The sequence below is a fragment of the Pezoporus flaviventris genome, unplaced genomic scaffold (genome assembly GCF_033815535.1).
Source record: "Pezoporus flaviventris isolate CSIRO_AGI_PZ_B2104156 unplaced genomic scaffold, CSIRO_AGI_Pfla_v1 ptg000136l, whole genome shotgun sequence".
Lineage (NCBI taxonomy): Eukaryota > Metazoa > Chordata > Aves > Psittaciformes > Psittacidae > Pezoporus > Pezoporus flaviventris.
The window spans coordinates 366,144-388,587 of record NW_026892684.1 but is presented as its reverse complement, the minus strand read 5'-3'; the positions used below and the strand labels follow the sequence as shown (position 1 = coordinate 388,587).

Genomic DNA, 22,444 nt, shown 5'->3' with positions numbered 1-22,444 from the left:
TTGCTAAGTAATGTTTACTCTGACCAAGGACTTTCTGAGTCTCGTGCTCTGCCAGGGAGGAGGGGAAGCCGGGAGGAAACAGAGACAGGACACCTGACCCGAACTAGGCAGAGGGGTATTCCATACCACAGCATGTCATGCTCAGTATATAAAGTGGGGGGAGTTACCTGGAAGGGCATTATGAATAGTAGCTACTTGCTTTACTAGTAACATTTTGATATGTAAGGAAAGCAGAACTATGTCAGTTTTTTGAAAGGTGGTAAAGCATTGTGATTTATTTTAGGTTCATGGGCAAACTTAAGATCAGTCTACACACTCACTGTGTGAGAGTTTTAAGGCTACACACAGAGCTTGGTCACTTTCCGGGTACCAATTCCAAATCAACTGTAAACTTACAGGTATCCCCCTTTAAAAATCTATGGGGAAAGTAAAATGTGTTATATGTGTTTATATATATATAGGGGGAAAAAAAGGGTTGGTATTGTTTAGCATTTTAGGCATGTTTATAATTAAGTGAAAAACACTTAAGAATAAGTATAAACACGAACGAGACCAATATACCATGCATCAATTTCTAATATCATTATTTAAAAGTCACGGTGCAAAATTATCTCCTTTATATGTGACATGAAGAAGCTGAAAGCATCTTAAAATAAATCCAGACAATTCTTCCCCATTAAGAAGTGCACATTCAACTAGAAATCTATTTATGACTTTGTATCCCAAATACCTGGATTGACAGTGCATGCCACTGCATTCCATCTATTTAAATTAACATTGCTTCCTCTTTTTAAAAAAGGGGAAGCATTCTATATTTGTCACAGTTAACTGATTTGCCCACTCTGTATCCTTGCCCATATCTGACTTAAGATTTTTCATATCCTGTTGCTGAACTAGATCCTACAGCACTGAGGAAGTTCTGTGGAAGCTACATATGCTTTCAGTGGGGATTTTTAATGAATAAGTGAACACCTGGTTCACAGCTTCTGAATTGACAACTATTTCAGAATACACAGGTGTGCGATTATAGCAATACTTAAGCATTGCATAACACTGTTCACTTGTAGATGTTAAGACTAATAAAACACCTTCTCCTTTCCTTCGTGTTCCAATTTCAAACATTTCAGTAAGTAGACTCACCCTATAGATTTTCCACATAGGAGTTAGACATGAGTGCTGAATGTTGAGTCCATTTCTCTGTTGAACCTGATGGCTGGTATTCCAGGTCAGAGATAAAACTGTCTGTGTCAGAGAAGAAGACAGACATAACTACTGACTGGACTAAACCAAGATGTTACAGTTCACTCAACCAGGAAGTGACTTTCAATTTTCTTTTAATAGCACTAACATTAAATATTTTCATTTACAACTACTACATATGTCAACATAAGCATTTATAAAGTATCAGAGTGCCTATTAAAACCAATATCACTTATATATTTAGTTAATTTCAGTTAGCAGCCAGAGCCATAAAGGTAATAGTTAATATTTTTGGATGTCTGCCTAGTTGTATCATGATGAATTTTATACTACATATATCTCATTTTAGTATGTGTGTTAATTTAGAACATTCCTCCTGCAATTTTCTCAATCTGCTTTAATTACTGTGGTCAAATTAAAAGTGCTTATGTCATTTTACAGCACCTCCACTGAACAAGGCAGGCAAAAGAGTACTATTAAATAACACCTTTATTTTTATTTTTCCTAGCCTTTCACCAGAGGAAACCATTGCTGTAAACAGGTGTTAGCTTCCCCTTTACTTGTCAGGCTGTCTGCATATTCTGTCCCAGGTACTGATCTGCAGTCAGGCCATATGCAGGCTGAAGTGTTGGAAACCTATGATCTTGGTAGAGGTGGCTCTGGCAGACCAAGGAAAAGTTAGAAACAAGGAGGAAGTGAAGAACTGAATTCCCTTCAGGAAGGCTGCATGGAGACCTCATAGCAGCCTTCCAGTATCTGAAGGGGGCCTATAGGGATGGTGGGGAGGGACTCTTCATTAGGGACTGTAGTGACAGGACAAGGGGTAACAGGTTAAAACTTAAACAAGGTAAGTTTAGATTGGATATAAGGAGGAAACTCTTTCCTGTTAGGGTGGTGAGGCACTGGAATGGGTTGCCCAGGGAAGTTGTGAATGTTCCATCCCTGGCAGTGTTCAAGGCCAGGTTGGATGAAGCCTTGGGTGAGATTGTTTAGTGTGAGGTGTCCCTGCCCATGGCAGGGGGTTGGAACTAGATGATCTTAAGGTCCTTTCCAACCCTAACTATTCTATGATTCTACTGTTTTTCCTGGAGGAAATATGAATGTAGACTCGTGTATTTATTATTTTAACTAACAAATGCTTGTTTGTTCAGTTGTGATCCATGACTGTGCAGAGCATGCAAAAGTATACTGGGTTGGGTTTGGGGGCTTTTCCCTGCCCAAGAGAGAGCTGCAAGTTTAGTACATCAAGCTTTAATACAATTAACAAAATTACTCTGAAAGTTGGCTAATTTGTGTCTCCTGGATAGAACCACACATTTGCTTTGCCAGCATGATTTCTAAGCCCTGCTTAGGGGTGATTCCTGGAAGAATGAAAAAGTCTATTCTTACACTTCCTCCTGAAATTCAAGCAGTTCAAATTACTTCTTTGGATGACTTCTTATGCTTATTTAAACCTTAAAGTTAGAGGAAGTGGAAAGTATGATCTGGGTTTCAATGAAAATGTCCACTGCCATTTTGAAAGAAAGGAGTAGATAAAAGACAAATTCTTGTCAAATAGGAGATTAAGAAAATAATGTTTTTCTCACCAACTATGATAGAACCAGCAAGAAAGTGACATTTAAATAAAGATCTAATGAATCCAGGGAGATGGGCAGAAAACTACCTTGGGATGAAACAAATTAACTTTTACTAGTAATCCTCTTTAAATCTCAGGCTTTCAAAGGAGCAGAGAACAAACGCTGACAAAAAGCCTCTAGAAAGGACAGTGGAGTTAATTAGCTCTTATAAGCAACAGCCTCTGCACCATAAACTCTGCATAGCTTAGATTATAAGGATTATCTATCACTTTAGAAGAGAAATACGATTCAAAGCAGTTTTTCTAATCAATTTTGCACACTGAGGGCTCCTAATGAAGCTGCTGACAGCACTGAGGTTTTGCTCTTACAAATCCCTGATAAAACATGTCATGTGTAGCACATCTCCAGCCAGCACCTTCTGGAATGAAGCATTCACTTGCCTCAGGCAGCTAATATTTATTTGTTGTTTGTGAAACATGGTAAATAATTCAACAGCCTTTTAAAATCATGCAATATAACATAAAGATTTTGTTCAACAGGCAGGACTTAAGGTAGTGGGTAAATATACATTAAAATACCTTTCTACCTCATAATTTCATAAACATTTGAGAGAGGTTTTTACTTCCTTAAGCAATACTATAATGCGTTTCAAACCCAAAGAATATAACACTAAAATCAAAACTATTACATTGAACTAGAAATGAAGCAAATGGACATCCTGTAGATCAATCTATTTAACTGGTAAAAAATCCATGCTTTTATGAACCACCTCTTTGTCTTGATTCCTCCCTTAAGTAAAGAAAGGTTAAGAAAAACTTTAAACCCTCAATTATATGCACCAGCTTTGGTTCAAAGGATCTCTTCCTACAGAAGTCAAGAAACTTCATTTTTGTACCACTACTTGGTTCAAATTTTAGCCTGTCTATCCCTTACTACTACTGAACTGAAGCAGGATGTGTGGGCAATGGGACTAGGTCTAGAAGATGTACTGGTTTAAGAAAAGTGGATCCCAAAAATATTCTAGAATTCATGGTTGTTTGCAGGGGTGCTGTGGTTTAAGCAGAGAGTGGAGATTTTAATATGCTTTGAAAAAAGATGTTTGATATAATTGTATAGCAGATCTGCAGGTTCAGACCCCTGGTGTGTGCGCTTGGCTGAGGAGCCACTGGCGCAAGGCTACCATCTACGGGCTTATGACTGAACGCTTCTAAGTCAGAATCCCGCCTAGACACTTGATGCTGTGCTGTTGCGTCATCGGTCGCACAAGACTGACACAGGAAATGACAGTTTTGTTCAGAATATGTGGGTTAAAGCCCTTCCTGAATCTTCGCTAGCAAAGACAGGCCTTCCTCATAGGAGAACTCCTATCTTCAAACCCGGGCTGATGGAGCTCATCTAACCTTGTATGGTCCTCCATCGAAGAGAAGGACACTCTTACAAAACCTACGACCTGTGGACTTTGCTGTCACCATCCTAGCTAGCTAGGCCATGGCAGTTAAACCTCAGGTGTAAAGGGTAGGGCCAGTTCTGCGCAAGCTGTGCCTCATCTAAAAAATCCACTGCGCAGGCTGGAAGGGCTTACTCTCACTTGTCTGTATGGACAGGCGAGGGTCAAAACGGTAGGTGACAAGGTGCATGGGAAGCTGCAGATCCAACCTTGCATGCAGGCGGACCAGCGCATGGGTAGCTTGAGATTGCGCAGGAGATGACAGTCCTGGTCAGACACTTCCTGACTGTCTAAGCACCCTTTTATTTCCAGCTAGATTTGCATATCCCACATGCCCTTGGTCATTGTGCTTGTAGTAAGCGTGGTTAAAGCCCTTCCCAAATCTTCGCTCACGAAGCCAAGCCATCAATAGCAGATCATATCAACTGTCTAGGTTTCACAGCATTTGCTGCATCCACCCAGGAGTTTGCGTAACTTATAGGACAGATGAGTGAATTGCTGTACCTACAGGTAATGAGGATCAGTAAACCTCAAAGAACATCATGGCTAGACTGCAGTGCACACTTCCTTGGGGACAGGCCTTTGTCATCTCCAGGTGGAACTCCATCAATCAGCCGCATTCATGTAAAGAATCCCTGCAGCTACATCACAGGGGTTAGTGCAGTATATGTAGTCTGGTTTTGACTCCACGTGACCAGCAACCAGTGTCAACTTTCCCTAAAAAAAAAACCCAAAAGGCACTGCCAGGCTATAATTAACCCTCAGTGCTCTCTGCTGTGGAGCAGACAGCTCATTCTGTTGGTCTGTGATCAAAACCAGTTGTATGGCAGGCTGTGTTTGCTATGGCAAGCTATCGAGAATGTGGTGGGTTGCCTTGCAAGTTACCATCCCAAGCCATAAGACAGGGTTTCTTCAAGTAATTTCAGGTTCAATGCCAACTTTACTAAGAAGTACTTTTTTTTAATTTTATTAATAGATAAAAAGGGCTGTTTGAAATGTTAGGAGGAGTATAGTTTTCCTGTGTATATTATGTTTATAGCTACATAAACAGTCTGAACGTGCCTGCAGAGTCACAGCACAAGCTCTGCAGTTATTTAGTTCAGTAACAAACATCCCTGTTCATGTCATGGTTATGTCATCACACTCTGAATTTACGTATCATAGTGAGCCACCTCATCTCAGTGTCATACATTTACCCTTTTCTCTCATGCAAGAAGATAGACGAGTCTAACATAGTAAGTATAAAGCATGAACCTTGGAGCTGGAGGACACATGCTGCAAAGCAGAAAATAGTGTGAAAGCATCTAAGTGTACTTTATCTGGTGTCACCAGGGCATGCCTAACGCCTTCCAGTTCCGCTACTATTGTGTCTGCACCATGATGTAGACATGCCACCTGCATTCACAAAGTAAGTTTTTACTCTTCTAAGTCTTAAATGGGAATCTTTTTGCAGTGGTGCAACTAGTTGAGCTTTGAATCTGTTACAAGGTGTTCTGTGGCTCTCAGGGAAATAGGAAGTATCATATGTTAGCTGGTCATAGATGGCTGAGGATTTATCTGAGTTCTTTACACATCAGCAATCTCTAAATGGTCTTCTCACCAGGTGCCTTGCTGGCACACATTTTATGAACACAGTGAATGAACCCACTAGAAGACATGACCGCTGGCAGCCCATATGGATAACATCCTCTTCACCTTTCCTCACTGTTCCAACCTTTTCCTTTTAATCTACTGCTCAGTCTGGATCTTTCTGTTTCATTCATAACACCCACCCATTTCTAAAAGTAAATTCCCATTCTCTTCCAATACATTTCAGGTTCTGACTTGTCATCATATGCTTATGAGGAGAATTAGAATTCCACACTGCTTTTTATTGCTATCTCCATACTGCTTGACATTATATATTTAATATACAGAATACTAAGAAAGGAGGAGTTTGAACACAACCTTACTAAAGAATTTATACTAGTATAATTTTGGAAATGCCTGTTATCAACAGGAATATTCTGAGGGTTCTATGTACAACATAAAAGAACTCTAGCTGAGTTCTTGTCACACAAATCCTGCCAGGCATGCTACAAGATGCAACATTTTGTTCTGTGCCGATGAGACAGCTAAAACCAAAAACTGGAGTTGCAGACAAACATCTCAAGTTGGAGTTGCACTGGCAAGAAGACAGTTTTTTGAGCTGCTCTCCTCCATACTAAGCTAGACTTTAGCATTCAATATTTTTTGTGTTTCTGTAGACTTTCAATGCTCTGTTTGGCAGGATGCTGCCTTCATTAAGAATGACTTGTTAATGCATAAGATTTTAAATATAGAGAAAAATACAGGATACAGTCATTCTCCAATGCTTTCTTACTAGTTACTCCTGTGAGTCTCCACAAGTTAAGCTCAAGCTACAGTAAAAAGCTATCTGTGAAGACGCACAAATTCTCTAGCAAAGATCAGGATAAACGCTGAGCTTCCCAGCAAGAGAATTCAACTAGAGAGTTATCACAGAACTACTAAAATGAATGAATACAAATGGCTTAGAATTCTACATGGAATGTGTCTGACAAAGCAGCTTATTGCTTTGTGTGCACAAAACTGTTAGAGGATTTCTAGTTATGATTTGTAGTAAATCCACAGGATTTGCTGATCTCCAGCTTTAGATAATGGAGATGCAATGAATAACAAAATGTAAGAAGATTAGTAGAAGGTCATCCTGATTTGCTGAATACAGCCTAAAATAATACCTTAAAAATGGTTAAATACAGTTGTGCATGTTAGAAATCTCATCACTGTAGAAAATCATGAAATCCAAGGTAAACTTACTCCTAAACTGCAAACCACAAGAGATTAAGTTTTAGATCAACAGTATTAGAATAGATTTAAATCTAAAACTTGACAGTGGGATAGGTAAACCCCCACACTAGGAGCACTTTTCAAAAACAGTGGGGAAATCATATAACTAGACTGAGTCTTTTTTTTTCAAGTGGGGAAGAAATGGGACCTATATTAGGGGAACGTACAACAAACAGAGCACAGGATGGATGATGGATGTTGGAAAGGACAGATATCACCAACTGCCTGTTTCTAGTCATTTCAGTTGCCTTGTTTACACCTATTTGCAGCACTAAATATTCTGTGGTCTATATAGTCAGCTGTTAGCCTGAGGATCTGGGCAGAGGGCAGACTTCCTGAAAGATGGCAAGGAAAAAAGAAGGTCCAACATACCAGGGTAGGTGGAGTAAAAATGGAGGGGACAAAGAGCAAGAAGGTACTTTTACATACTTCCAGTCCAAAAGTTTACCTGCTTGTGCAGACTTACTACTGAAAAGACCTAAGCAGAAAGAAGTACTGTTTTTAAGAACACCTTTTAAGTAGTAGCATACAGTACATATTACTTTAAAATCGTGTTATATTTTAAATGTTTTTTTTTGTAATATCATTTAAATTTAATATCTAGGTGTCCTCATGCATTTTGATCCCTTGTTTCTTCAAGTGAATTAGAAAGTGTTTCCTGTAGGAAGTAAGTACAGGAAGAAGGGAAGCCAAACGAAAGATCAAATTCAAGGCGGAGATGAGAAAAGCCTAAAGACATCAACCAGATCCTGTTGAAAAACAAGAAAACAAAGAATCACCTAAACTTCATCAGAGGGGAAAAAAAAAGGTAAAATGTGTACTTTGTGCAAACACCCAGGCAGAGGATCTGTCTTTAAATGATGTAATTCCTTTTCACTCTGACTGATGAAGGGCAAATCAACACAAAAAGTTACCCCATGCTGGTCACTGGCAAGTGACTGGCTCTGCAGAGAAGCTGTAAGTGGTGAATCCAGATGCGATACACCTTCTGGGAGATGCTAGATCAAGACTAATCCAGATGCTCTTGCCTTGAGCACTGATGTATGAAGCAGCTTTGTAGTTCTGTATTAAGCAGTGGATTTGGGGGTTTTGAAGAAAAAAAGCCTGACTGATCTAAGAAGAGGCAGTAAGATTAGCTTTTAGGAGTCTTGCTTAAAGGGATTAGGTAACTACTACCCAGAACGTGTTGGGGTATTTTTTTAAAGAATTTTAAATATCACTCCATCAAGCCTAAAGAACTTTGTAATTCCAGGACTAATTTTAGCTTGAGGTAGCACTTCTATACTACACTCAAATTTTGTTAAAAGAAAGAAGATTATTTATGCTGGCAGGGTTGTTTGGGTTTTGGTGTGTTGGGTTTTTTTGTTTGTTTGTGTTTATTTTTGAGTTGTTTCTTTTTTTAAGACTACTGACTTAAATATTTAAGGTCAGCAATACAGACATGATTTATACAGTTCTCAGTTGGTTTTGCCTTAGTATTTCAAGAGGTTTACTTGCCTTAATTGCTAACCTATAAAAACCTACTTTACAACTAAATACAGCTTCAGGTTTGATATATTAGCTGGGAGAACATACTGTATCAACATTCATTAATGTATGCAATCATGTTTAGATTTTTTCCTTAATTGTTATACCATTAATGCAGAGTAACTGATTTGCTATTTGTGTCTAGCTCTATTTGTATAGACATAAATTTGATTACAGACAGAAGAAAAATTTTGAAATTATTTTTAAAAGCACAGTAATCATTAGAGACATTATAAAAAAGTGTTCCTGCCCAAACATGGTTTTTATTTAAAGCTGATTAAGCAGGAGAAGTTACTCATGTTGAGAGAACTGAGCAGCTTGTTTCTTTGCACTCTGCCCTTCAAGATTTTTGGAACAGCAGGTTTCAGGTTAGACACCTGATTGGAAATGAAGAAACCCAACCAACCCCAACCCCCCCAAGCAGTCATTGAGTGGGTGTACTGTGAAACCCAACTGAAGGTAATCTCTACACTCGCAAACATATTGCTGCTGCCAACTGCTAAGTTCAATGCTTAAAACCCTGTTCAGTTTTCCATATAGGAAGTTTAAAGAAGGTCCAATAGCTGGTGATTAAACTATAAACTTCTATAGCAAGTGTTATTTACAAAAAGAAACCAATGAAACTGTGGCCATTTGACTCATGTGTATTGGTTATACTTCTCTAATTTATTAGGAAGTGACCATGCTCTAAGTGCGGCTCTTGCAGATTTTCCCATGATTCCATGTCTTTGCCAGCACAGAAACAACTTGGTCATTTCACAGTGTTAAGAAATGGGAAAAGTTTCTAAAAGCAACTAGTATTTGTGCTGGGGGGGGGGGAGGGGAAGCTTTCTTTTTACTGTCCACTGATTTTAATTTTTGAACCAGTACAAACTAACTGCCAAGATGCTCATAAATGCCAAACACTTCTGTTTATGTGGTGAAAAGCATGAAGGGAAGAAAGATGAGAAAAAGGTAGGTTCTAATGTGACACAAAAAAAAACAACAAACCACAACAGTTAAAGCTATTGTGAAAAAAGATTCCCATCATCAACACCAAACAGCTTTTACACACCTTTTAAGGCCAGGCCTTCTGTTCTTCCAGTCCTATTAACATGACATTCTCTTTAAATTGCTTTGCATCTATGCCTCAAACAGTATGACGTTTAGGATCTGATCTCTTGGTTTGTTTTTTTTTTTTCACTTGGTTGGACATGTTTGGTAATTGAACACTGTCCAAGTATTTGAAGTAGAGAACTTTACAGCCTGGCCTTTAGCACTAGAATGTCCTTGTTCTGTTGGTATTAAACAAGTGAATTCCTCAAAAGGCTAAAATGGTAAGGAGAAAGCAAACAGCTACTGTGAGCAGAGGTGCTGAATGATGACAGCAGAATTACAAAATGAAATGCCTGTGAAGAGACTAAGACAGTGCCAAAATGCCTGTGAAATATTTTAAAAAACTAGCCTGCCCTTTCCAACTGGGACCCCTCCAAGAAACAGAACTCCAAACTACATTTATTGCAACTTAATATATATTATGACAACTCTCACTGAAACCTACCAACAAGACCATCAGAAAAAGCTTCAAATTAATTCCTATACATAAGGTGTCAATGTGTAGGACTTAATCCTCAAACCCTGTTTTATAAAAAAAAAAAACAACAAAAAAAACAATTCCCCCCCCCCCCCCCCCCCCCAAAAACGTCTATGGGCAAATTAGACTAAAGTACTTGAATTGTGTAACTACAAATTTACAGCAGTTTTAAACAACTTGTTGCTTTGGACACAAAAATATAACTCCATTTTGATAACACAAATTTACTGCTGTGAAGAGGAGTGTGGTCTAAACAAAACAAAACAACTCTCCCACACCCACTCTGTATCTTAATGTAGATTATATCCTGGTATTAAAATACTATATCCACTTACCATCATCTAGTGTGATGTCTTGTAGTCCTATTGTTTGAAAATTCAATTCTTGATCTTCAGGTTCTGGTTTAATGTTAATACCTGCCCCATCTGGCGGGAATGGAGATGAAATGCATGTGGGGTGGTGCACCAGGGATGACGCTGCATTCAGACTGCCCAGCACTGGACTGTGTGCTTGAGGGGAGTGCTGTCCCGAGTGACTTACAGTGGCTGGTGGGGGAGACAAGGTAGGTCCTGAGCTAGGAGACTGGTAAGGCATAGGTTGGAGCTGGGATGAAGAATGTCCAGACAGGGGTGAGAAGACCAAAGGGTGGGAAGTTGTTGGGGATGGGAATGAAGCAGATGCTGGATTTGTAGAATTATATGAGACCTGCTGCAGCTGGGGAGAAGACTGCCCAAGGGACCGACTCATTGCAGATGGGATGGAGCACTGCCCAGTGCTTGGACAGTGATATCCCATCCATGGCAGGTGAGAAGATGACTGTCCTGAATGAGCTGGGTGTGCTAGCAGGTGTCCTGCTGTACTTGGTGTTGACACAGAACCTGGGCTTGCAGAATGAAACTGCATCGGTGGTAGGGCTTGGCAGCTAAGATTTATCAAATGAGATACAGCTGTGCCTTGCTGAAATGAAATAGCATTGAATCCTTGGCTGGAGGCAGAGTTCATAGGAAGACCAGACTGTCCATTGTATGCTTCATTAGACTGCATAGGCTGGTAAGAAGGCCTCACAGGGGGTGCTGATGTTACCTGAAAAGACTGAACCACAGCAGGAGGCAAAACATGACACTCTTCACTTGGACTAAGGTTTCTGCCTTGCATATGTGGCAGGTGGGATACTGCTGAGGTCACCATGGCTGTGTATGGTGGTTGAACGGAACACACGAGGCTCCTGGGTGATGTAGACAGTAAATTGTTGTGAGAATGCCCTTGCTCTGATGAAGGCAATTGAGTTTGGATAGAATGCAGGCCCCGGACATTGCTTGTGTGATGCAGGGCCAAAGACGGAATGGCAGACAAATCCACCTCATCCCTGTGCTCTTGCTTCATTATAACTACAAAAAGTAAAATACTGAATTACAAACCCAACCCATTTGTACCCTGTGATAAATATACAGATATTGCTACCAGGCTTCAAACCTTCCTCAGCCTCTGAGCAAGGTGACTGCTGAACTTTGGCAACACAGTTAGTTACAAACTAGCTCAAGTTGTGTGTGTTGTTTTAATTACAGCAGCTCTTTCAGCATATCCCCCAATTTCAATGATGGCAGCAACTGTTCTTATAATACAGTTAGAAACTGACACACAGCATTTATTTTTTAAGCTACTGGTATGCTCATGAAGAGATACTGATTTTAAGTACAAATAGCAGAAAAATGCTAAAACAACTCCTAATTACTACTTTATAAAATACACTGTTAAGTGAACTGTGATATATATTTACAGATAAAATGGATTTTAAAATGTCTGTGCAATAATAGTGCAGTTATAATTAAATTTGCTTCTTATTTAAGCAGTGTCATTACTTAATTCCATCATTTAAATAATTTAAATATGGATTTCTCAAACAAAAATATAGTTTTAAGATGTATCTTGTAACTATCTTAGAAGGCAAGATTCTTAAGAATGGTTGAAAAAGACCCCATAAATCTGATAACACAATTAATGTATACTTAGTGTATCAGATACCTCGCTAACACTGCTTGAATTACACATGAAGGTAAGTAGGTAATTTTAGAGCACAAGTAAGCAAAACTATTTTAAATTGTGTAAACTAATGGAAGTTGGCTTTGCCAGCACAAACATTAGCTTCAAGAAGTTTATATTAATATTTGTATCTGTCTTGAAAGACTCCTTCAGATATCCAACCGCACATCCTCCAAGCAGTACTACAGGGTTTAGCCCCATCACTGGGACCTTGTGAACTCCAACTACTCTGAAGAGGTATGAATTTCTGAAAAGAATGTAAGTGAAAGGCAAAGGAGCAGACTTTTTTTTTTTTTTTTTTAAGTCTTCCTTGTATCTAAACCTGTGTTGGGGGGTTCTGACATTTGAAGGGGGAAAAAATACATAAAACCTGTTCTTCTACGATCTCACTATTCCCCATGTCATCACTAGTGTTACTTAAAGAGCAGCTTCTGAGATTCATCATCATTCTCAAAGAGAAGTAGAATGCAAATTGTTCTGTAAAACACATTAACAAAGAAATACCTGGCTGTAATCATAGCAGTGTAGCTTATTGTGCTGAATTCAGCTTTTGAATTAGACAACCTTAAGTAAGTTGTTTTACAAACAGTTCAAAGCTAATCTTACCTACCTGTCAGGTACAAGATTGTCTGAATTACATTCAAATGTCTACTTTGAAACACAAATTAAAATGCAAATTTAATTTTTTTATTTAATACCTGGTGTGTAAGTAAAACGTTGAGACTGGCTTTTTTTCCTCTTGCCATTGCAGAGATAAAACTGCACCTGAACTGCGGCTGTAATGGCTTTGTTATGGTATGGAGGAACTTCAAGTATGATGTTTGCCTGTATGAAACAAGAGTTTTAAATGCAAATGAAACTGCTATTAATTACAAAAAAACTTATTGCACTTATTGCAAAACTAGAGCACTGATATTTTGAAGTTGGTAAACTGCAAGTTTACATGCATTAAACAGTAAAACAGTGCTATAAGCAAACTTTTATTTGGAGACTTTTTCCTTCTTTTAAACACAAGTGTTCCGAAAGTAATACTTTTAATTAAACAGACACATCATCTAAAGGATGCTTTATCTGCCAGAGCATAAAAAAAACCTCTAGCAGTCAAAGAACTGCATCTTGTATCATTTAGCTTTTGAGAAAAATTTTAATTCACTGGAAACTGTCATCTTAGCAAAATTATCTTCAGGGTTTTTTTTTTTTTTCAATTTCTTTTTTCACTACATTCACAACAAGCACGATATTTCCAGTTCCTTCAAAGCATCATCTTAATGGCTACTTTATAGTATTAAACCAATTTGGAAGTCTCCAGTTGTCTAGCTGAAACAGCCAATAATCTACTTCACTAAATTAAGCCTAAATTTCAGAACAACAATGAAGATGTCTAGTTTCTTATTTTAAAACAGAAAGCTTCCTAAAGTAAGAAAAATTGTTTCTCACCCCTTGACACTTTTCCCTAATTATTTTCCCTTCTACCTCCCATTGAGGTCGTCCATCTGTTGAGAGAAATTTACAAGCAATTCAAGCAAAAAGCATTTTCTAAAACACTTAATCTTAAAAATACTTAAATAATTAATACAGAACTGCATTTATTTTCAGTCATAAACAGGCCATTCAACTGACAGAGGTCCTGTAAACAAAGTGTGAAGTACAGAGATGCTTTAGAAGTTTCTACAATGTCCACAAGTTGACTGTTGCACAGGATTTTGCATTTGAACAGAAGCTGCTGGTTATGTTCACTTAGAGTCAATTCCAAAGGAGCCAGTGCACTGTAAGTATACAGAGGGATTTTCTTTATCCCATTTTTCTAAAAACCTTTTTGAAAGGTAGCTAAATTGCTAACACCTGCAATTATCCAACACACATGCTGATGACTTCCAAGATAAGTCACCATGTAAGAGAGAACACAGACCTTCATGCACATACCCACAGGTTATGCATGCAAAACAAACACCCTCCCCTGACCTGAAAGGCCTTGTGGTTCAAATGCAGGGCAAGCAGTCTGTGTTGTGAGGTGTGAGGGAAGTAAATTGCCCAGTAACCCTCTTTCTGCTCTGACCTTACATAACCCCTTAGCCTGAACATAACTCTCAGTGCTCTTTGTTACTGATTTTTGTACAAGCTATCAGGGAACCTGTTGTCTAGCAGCAGTACTTCTTCAAAAGGCATTCAAGTTGTGTGTCCAAATGCATTATTACATAAAACCTCCAGATACCTTGTATTTGCTAATTAAAAAAGATCCAGCTCTTATACTTAAATATTTAAGGAAACAGCGTAGAAGTATTGGACTTGGTTGCCAACTTCTGTTTTTAATGATTGACTTTTGCTATTGTTTTCCCAAAAGTTCAAAGCAAGTATTCAAGTCACAGCAAATGACAATTTAGGTTGTTCAAATTTTATGTTCTCTATATTAAATAAGTATTAAGACAGTTGCTCCTAAATTTTCAACTAATTTTCATGCATTTTAGTCTAAGTAAGAAATATGAAGATCAAGATGCATATCCAGAAGAGCTGCATAAGCAGGAAGGAATGATGAGTAACTGAAGATCTTTGAGTAATATGTATGTATGTACCTAAGTGTGTGTATAATACAAAACAAAAATAAGAAAACTTGCAAAATATTCATTATATCTGGTTGTAGTAAAAGTATTCAATGGGTTTTTTTTTGGTGGTAAATTTTCTAGTTTATGGAGTTGCATCATTATAAAAGTGATAGAAAAGAGAAAAGAACATGGGTTTAGGGGAAAAAAAGCAGCTTTCAAACCTGAACTTGCATTTAAAGAAAGATGTTTTAGAAATATTCATCCAAAATCTGCAAGTTTCTTGCTTACTTGGAGAGTCTATGTCCTATATGTTAGACTGAAAAATTTAATATTGGTTTTATTTCACGAAGTCAGTATGAAGCAGTTAATTTTTCCTACCAATTTCACTGCATGAAGGACACATGGTGTCTTTAGTACAACTGAACTATGTGCCTGAAATATAATTGTGAACTCTACTGTTCTAATACACACGTGTAAGCCTACTGCAGTTCTCACCCATGACTATGTGCTGCGTAGAAGACTGAACTTGGATTCTAGAGAATGAGAATCATGTAGCAAACTAACTATAACATTTCTGATTTCTTGGCGATTAAGTAATTGACAGGTGTCAAACTCACTGATGTTTAATACATGTACAAGAGGTTACTACCGTTCATACCACTGCTTACTGCCAGTATTTTACCTAGATGCACACTTGCCTGTTTACAAATTGGACATAGACACAGCTGAAGGATACATTACACCCCAAATCTGAGCCAGATCTTGAGACTTGTTAAAAATTGCAGCCCTGAAGAGTAACTTCTACAGAAAATATTATGCAAATATATGGGGAAAAAAAAATCAGTAGTGTTTTCTAACTAATGTTTATTGCATTAGCTTAGGAGTAAGTCAGTTCCTGTGCAATGATTAAATCAGATGTAACATCAATGCCAAATAGTACATTTCCTTTTAGAATTTTTCTTTTTTTTTTAATGACAAAATACCCAGTAAGATACGTCAACAACATCTTTGAAATACACACAATTCCAAGTTAGTTAGCCTGTAATTGTCTTCTTGAATCTCAAGTACTACTTCATTAATAATTGTCAACCAGCATGTAGTTCAATGCCCAACCTGGAGTTTCGGATTACTCCTTATGACTATTTTTGTTTTACTTTAAAAAAACATCCCTACTTCCTAAAATCAAGCTCAGGCTTGTGGTTTTGGCTTTTATTTTAAGCAAAAACTAAGATAGCACTTACCTTGCCCTTTTTCAAAAAATATAATTTTGGATTCTGGAAGAAAATTGGATCCTATCACCACCATTTTGTGGCCTCCGTTTACTGAGCAACTGTTGATGCTGTACTTCTCAATCTGAGGGAGTTCTTGAGCAGATCTCTGAGCTTTTAAAAAAAAACAACAATTAAGGGAAAAAGTATTATTCTTAACTTTAATCATAGTGACATGTCTTTTATGATCCTATCTTGAAGAATAGGGGTGAAACCAAACTGACCATCTATTTACATATAAAAATAATATTTTTTGTATTATTTTTGGTTTTAAAATTATGTTGAAATTTTATAAATATAGAAAAGAAACACTAAGGAGCCATGAATCCCAACAGTCTCTACTGTTACAGAAAATTTTATATTTAATTTAAGAATATTAGTTTAAAAATTATTTTACTATTTTATAGAGAAAATTAATTCTAGGAGAAATTCAGCTTGTTTAAGGTCATATTTTGATTCTTCAGTGCCAGCATTTAACAAATGAACTCTCTAGAAGTTCAGCTGTGCATTAGATAATACTGTATGAAGACAAGTAATGGTATAGACTCTTTTAAATGAAATGGTATTAGTTCTTCCTGAAATTAGTATTTATTTCACAGAGATACATCATATGCCTCTGCTCAGATTCAGGAACCACTGAAGCTGCTAGCTGCGTGACTGCAGTATTAGGTTTAAAGCCTGTAACATTGGTTTTCCTCCAAACCTTCAGGCTGCCACTTGGCAAGTCCCATCTTTCTATAAAGCTGTATTCAGTTTTGGTAATTTAGCTCTTTACACACAATGCTTTTTACACACACTTGTTACATATAAATCTGGCAATAAATATTTTCAGAATGACAATACTACTAACACATGCAGAAAACATGAGTACAAATCATGTACAGTTAAAGCAATCTTACAGCATTCAACAGGTATGGAAGCAGTCTGCAGGGATAAGACTTTTCCACTAGGCTGTGGGATGTGAACACGAAACACAAGCCGCACTCTGGTATTCTTTCTTCCAATATCTGTCTCTCCTTTACGGAGCTCTATATCTGAATTGCGAAGTTTCAAAATACCAGCACAATCGATACTGGAGGTAGGTGAGGACAGAGGGATCAGAAGAGAAATGGAAGAAAATGAATCAAACTACTGCCAAATATACTCTGTAAACCTTTCTTTTGTTAAAGAACAAACAGCATTCTGTTTTACCCCATGTTATGCTATTTTAAATGTTATTTTAAATGTCTGAGACTAAAAGATCTGCTAGTGTCAAAAATGGCAGCAACATTTTGTTTGTTTGTCGAAACATTTTGCCGTGTATATGTCTAGCTTCTGCTTTTTTGAACCTTTAAAAGATTATGTGTTATTGTACAATGTTTAACCTTTATAGTAAGCTATTTAACATAATAAACATCATCAAGAGCAAGAGAACTATATTTAGCTCTGCCTTAGGAAGGACCAGAGAATGACAAAAGTGTAGTCATCAAATAGCTCATCAAATAGAATGGTTATTCATATGACACACATACTTTAATCAAGTAATACATATATGTAAACTTGGGAGGAGTATTCTCTTGCACATCATTGTGGGTTCATAGCCTTCAATGGAATTAGCATGAAGTCTGCAACTAGGAAAATTTAGGCTGACTTCAGAAGAAATAATGTGCTATATAAACAAATGATTGTGCTTTGCTCTGTTCCCTGACCGTCCAAGCTAGAATGGAGCTATTTAATTGTTGCTATAACTAACCATTAAACTATTATTTAGCACGTTCTACCTGGCAAGACCTTAAAAGTCAGAATAACACAACTGCTAAAAATAAAATAACCAGAACAAGGAGAAGGCCTACTATGATACCAGAAGTTAAATCACCACATTCAGTCAAGAAAGAAAGAACTAAACTGTATGACTGTATTTTCATAGAAAAAAGTTTTATGTCTTCGTAAAATCAAAGAAAATCTTCACTGCCAGTAACCCACAGTGGAGTCATATGTATGTATGGATTGTATGAGGAAAAGTAATCCCAGAAGTGCTCATCTATTTCCCTGTCAATCTTATGAGCTTCCCTGTCTCTCTCCTCCTTTACTTCTGACTACCTGAACGCTGACACATTTAAATAGATGTGTCTACCTTAACCATGAACCATATTTGCAGAAAATATGCTATTCTACAAGATTTTCTTTCACCTTTGCACAAAAGAAAATAAGAAAAAGGTACATAAAACTACACAGCTAAGTTACGTTGTGACATACCTGGATGACATATTATTTTCAGGAAGAAGTGGTATTTCCAGAACTTTTGTGCTGGCAATTATTATCTCTTGACTAGCTGTTGCAACTGTTTTTCCAGTGATTCGGTGCACCTGGTAGAATGCATGAGGTCTTAAGTACCGATCATCTGCTGTGCCAATGAACAACTGTAGGTATACTGGCTTTTCGCTGTAGCCCAGGAGCTGATGAAAAAGTAGATGTCATATTAAAGTATTAGTTGACTTTTACTGCACTTGCAGAGGCATAATATAAATGCGCAACTAGTACAGAGGCTTAGGAGTCAAAGAGTAGCATTTAATTACAAACTTATTCAGTCTCTTCAAAAATCAGAAAACAGTACAGGCATCTGTCTGTCCTCCAGTACAATTATCAGGAACAACATTTACCAGAACAAACTAATATCAAAATATTTTTATTACTTTCAGACCTCTCAATACCTCTGTACAGGATTTCTACAGCAAAGTGACTGGTGTGTTTCTGATACTGATTTTAATCAAAGCCAAATTACCAATTGTACAAAGATACACCTAGTTTACAGAAATACAAAAACTGTTTTGAAGTTTAGTTTTTCTATTACAGAATGTGGTAGTGAGTTTTATTAAAATTAAGAGGCTCGGTGAATGAAATGTGCTCTGACCCCACCACCCCCATCTTGGAAGTTAGATGCAGGGACTGTGAGAATGAAGACCTTGGGCCCACAGTAGGAGAGGATCTGGTTCGAGACCATCTTAAAAATCTGAACATACACAAGTCCATGGGACCTGATGAAATCCATCCGTGGGTCCTGAAGGAGCTGGCGAATGAAGTTGCTAAGCCACTGGCCATCATATTTGAAAAATCATGGCAGTCAGGAGAAGTTCCCGATGACAGGAGAAAGGGAAATATAACCCCCATTTTCAAGAAGGGGAAAAAGGATGACCCGGGGAATTACAGACCAGTCAGTCTCATCTCTGTGCCTGTCAAAATCCTGGAGCAGATTCTCCTGGCACATGAAAAACAACAAGGTGATTGTTGACAGCCAGCATGGCTTCACTAAGGGGAAATCCTGCCTGACCAATTTGGTGGTCTTCTATGATGGGGCTACGGAAATGATGGACAGGGGTAGAGCAGTTGATGTCATCTACCTGGACTTGTGTAAAGCGTTCCGACACTGTCCCACACGGCATCCTTGTCTCTAAATTGGAGAGACATCAATTTGATGGATGGACCACTCAGTGGATAAAGAACTGGCTGGATGGCCACACACAAAGAGTTGTGGTCAATGGCTCAATGTCCAGCTGGAGACCAGTAACGAGTGGTGTCCCTCAGGGATCAGTGTTGGTACTGGTCTGCTTCATCATCTTCGTTGCTGACATGGACAGTGGGATTGAGTGCGCCCTCAGCAAGTTTGCCGATGACACCAAGCTGCGTGGTTCAGTTGATACACTGGAGGTAATGAATGCCATCCAGAGGGACCTCAACACGCTTGTGAGGTGGGCTGATGCCAACCTCATGAAGTTTAACCATGACAAGTGCAAGGTCCTACACCTGGGTCGGAGCAATCCCAGGCACAGCTACAGGTTGGGAAGAAAAGAGATTCAGAGCAGCCCTGTGGAGAAGGACTTGGGGATGTTGGTCGATGAGAAAATGAACATGAGCCGGCAGTGTGCACTCACAGCCCAGAAAGCCAACCGTATCCTGGGCTGCATCAAAAGAAGCGTGACTAACAGGTCGAAGGAGGTGATCCTGCCCCTCTACTCTGCTCTTGTGAGACCTCACCTGGAGTATTGTGTGCTGTTCTGGTGTCCTCAACATAAAAAGGACATGGAACTGTTGGAACAAGTCCAGAGGAGGGCCATGAGGATGATCAGGGGACTGGAGCACCTCCTGTATGAAGACAGGCTGAGAAAGTTGGGGCTGTTCAACCTGGATAAGAGAAGGCTGCGTGGAGACCTCATAGCAGCCTTCCAGTATCTGAAGGGGGCCTATAGGGATGTTGGGGTGGGACTCTTTATTAGGGACTGTAGCAACAGGACAAGGGGTAACAGCTTAAAACTTAAACAGGGGAAGTTTAGATTGGATATAAGGAGGAAACTCTTTCCTGTTAGGGTGATGAGGCACTGGAATGGGTTGCCCAGGGAGGTTGTGAATGCTCCATCCCTGGGAGTTTTCAAGAGCAGGTTGGACGAAGCCTTGGGTGACATGATTTAGTGTGAGATGTCCCTGCCCATGGCAGGGGGGTTGGAACTAGATGATATTAAGGTCCTTTCCAACCCTAACTATTCTATGATTCTATGTTAGGACAAAGAAAATTTAATTCATAACTAGATCATGTATGGTTTAACTTTTGGCAAATTAAAATCATTAAAAACCAAAACTGGGTAAATGTTAATTCATGCATTTTTCCTTTTGTTAAATATAAGACTAACCACCAATGCACTTGGTTGTCATAAAACCACCTGTTGCTTGAGCTAAAAGTGGTAATTCTAGGCAAAAAAACACATTGAAACATCAGGATAAAAGTTAACAAACTCTAAAGTAAAATGCTAGTTTTATGATAGTACATTGGTAACAATTATCCACATGATTTAAAGAAACAAATTTAAACAACCATAACATGCAATTTTAAATCTGAAACCTATACAATGTCTTACACATCCATGAAATCCGCTTCCCCTTCCTGCAGCCGGCAGACTGATGCACATGCAAGTTATGCAATTTCTAAAAAGTAATGAAGCAAATTTACATTTCATCCACTAGGACATCAACTGATGTTTAAAGGGAGGGAGGGCCAGACAGTCATTATTTAAATGTGGTTTTGTCATGTCAATATTTTTGTCTTTAGGGAAGAGTTATTTGGTAACACAACAATATTATCCAAGCTCTTTACATAACTAACACTTAAAGACCACAAAAAACACAATTTAACCTACTTCGAAGAGTAATTGAACAATGGCAGTCAGCAGTACAAAAAAGCAAAGCACACCGGCATGCAGGAATCAGAAGCACCGCTGCGGATTCCTTGTACCTTGATGCTTTACTATTGGCAGGAAGATGTATGTATGCTAAATGAATGCCTGTTTTCTATATTCAAGTTACCTACCAGTCTCATCAATATTATTAGAACTTTCTCAATCGAGAACAGAAATTTGATTTCCAACAAAGTCTGGAAATTTACATAGCAATTCTTGAAGCTTTCAGAGGATGAACAGGGGGCTGGAGCACCTCCCGTATGAAGACAAGCTGAGAAAGTTGGGGCTGTTCAGCTTGGAGAAGAGAGGCTACATGGGAGACCTCATAGCAGCCATCCAGTATCTGAGGGTGGCCTACAAGGATGCTGGGGAGGGCCTCCTCATTAGGGACTGTAGTGATAGAACAAGGGGTAATGGGTTCAAACTTAAACAGAGGAAGTTTAGATTAAATATAAGGAAGAAGTTCTTTACTGTGAGGGTGGTGAGGCACTGGAACAGGTTGCCCAAGGAAGTTGAGAATACTCCATCCCTGGAGGTGTTCAAGCTCAGGTTGCACAGAGCCTTGGGTGACATGGTTTAGTGTGAGGTGTCCCTGACCATAGTTAAAATAATTCACCCTTATGTTGCCAGTCTAAATCCATCTGAGCCACTTCAGTCTTAGCAGCTTGATCCACCTGTTGGTTATTCTGGTATTTCTCAGTGGCCCAACTCTTGGGTACATGAGCATCTACATGGGGTACCTTCACCACCAGGTTCTGAACCTGGGCAGCGATATCTTTCCACAGTGTAGCAGCCCAGATGGGTTTACCTCTGAATTGCCAGTTGCTCTGTTTCCATTGTTGCAACGACCCCCACAGGGTATTTGCCATCATCCATGAGTCAGTATAAAGTACTGGCCATTTTACTTGTTCAGCAATGTCCAAGGCCAGATGGATGGCTTTCACCTCGGCAAGTTGACTCGATTCACCCTCTCCTTCAATAGTTTCTGCAGCTTGTCGCAGGGGGCTCCAGACAGCTGCTTTCCATCTCCAATGCTTTCCCACAATCTGGCAGGACCCATCAGTAAACAAGGCATACTGCTTTTTACTTTCTGACAGTTTATTATATGGTGGGGCCTCTTCAGCACGCATCACCTCCTCCTCTGGTGACATTCCAAAGTCTTTGCTCTCTGGCCAGTCCAGGATGACTTCTAGAATTCCTGGACGACTGGGATTTCCTATT

At 38.7% G+C, this 22,444-nt stretch overlaps 1 protein-coding gene across 6 annotated transcripts in view; it reads right to left on the bottom strand.

The window, feature by feature from the left end:
• The window catches only part of LOC133282714 (nuclear factor of activated T-cells, cytoplasmic 3-like), a 92,926-nt gene that overhangs the window by 18,185 nt on the left and 52,297 nt on the right, over window positions 1–22,444 (bottom strand). Inside the window, exons 4-11 of one of the 6 annotated variants that reach the window (XM_061478905.1) lie at window positions 18,255–18,454; window positions 16,919–17,091; window positions 15,993–16,133; window positions 13,649–13,704; window positions 12,910–13,036; window positions 10,712–11,559; window positions 10,507–10,596; window positions 1,161–1,242 (exon numbers count right to left, since the gene is read on the bottom strand). In XM_061478905.1, the coding sequence (XP_061334889.1) occupies window positions 10,549–10,596; window positions 10,712–11,559; window positions 12,910–13,036; window positions 13,649–13,704; window positions 15,993–16,133; window positions 16,919–17,091; window positions 18,255–18,454 (1,593 nt within the window). In that variant the 3' untranslated portion in view covers window positions 1,161–1,242; window positions 10,507–10,548. Of the gene's footprint in view, window positions 1–1,160; window positions 1,243–10,506; window positions 11,560–12,909; window positions 13,037–13,648; window positions 13,705–15,992; window positions 16,134–16,918; window positions 17,092–18,254; window positions 18,455–22,444 lie in introns of those variants that run through there. The other 5 variants (XM_061478908.1, XM_061478906.1, XM_061478909.1 and 2 more) reach the window with 5 other exon arrangements.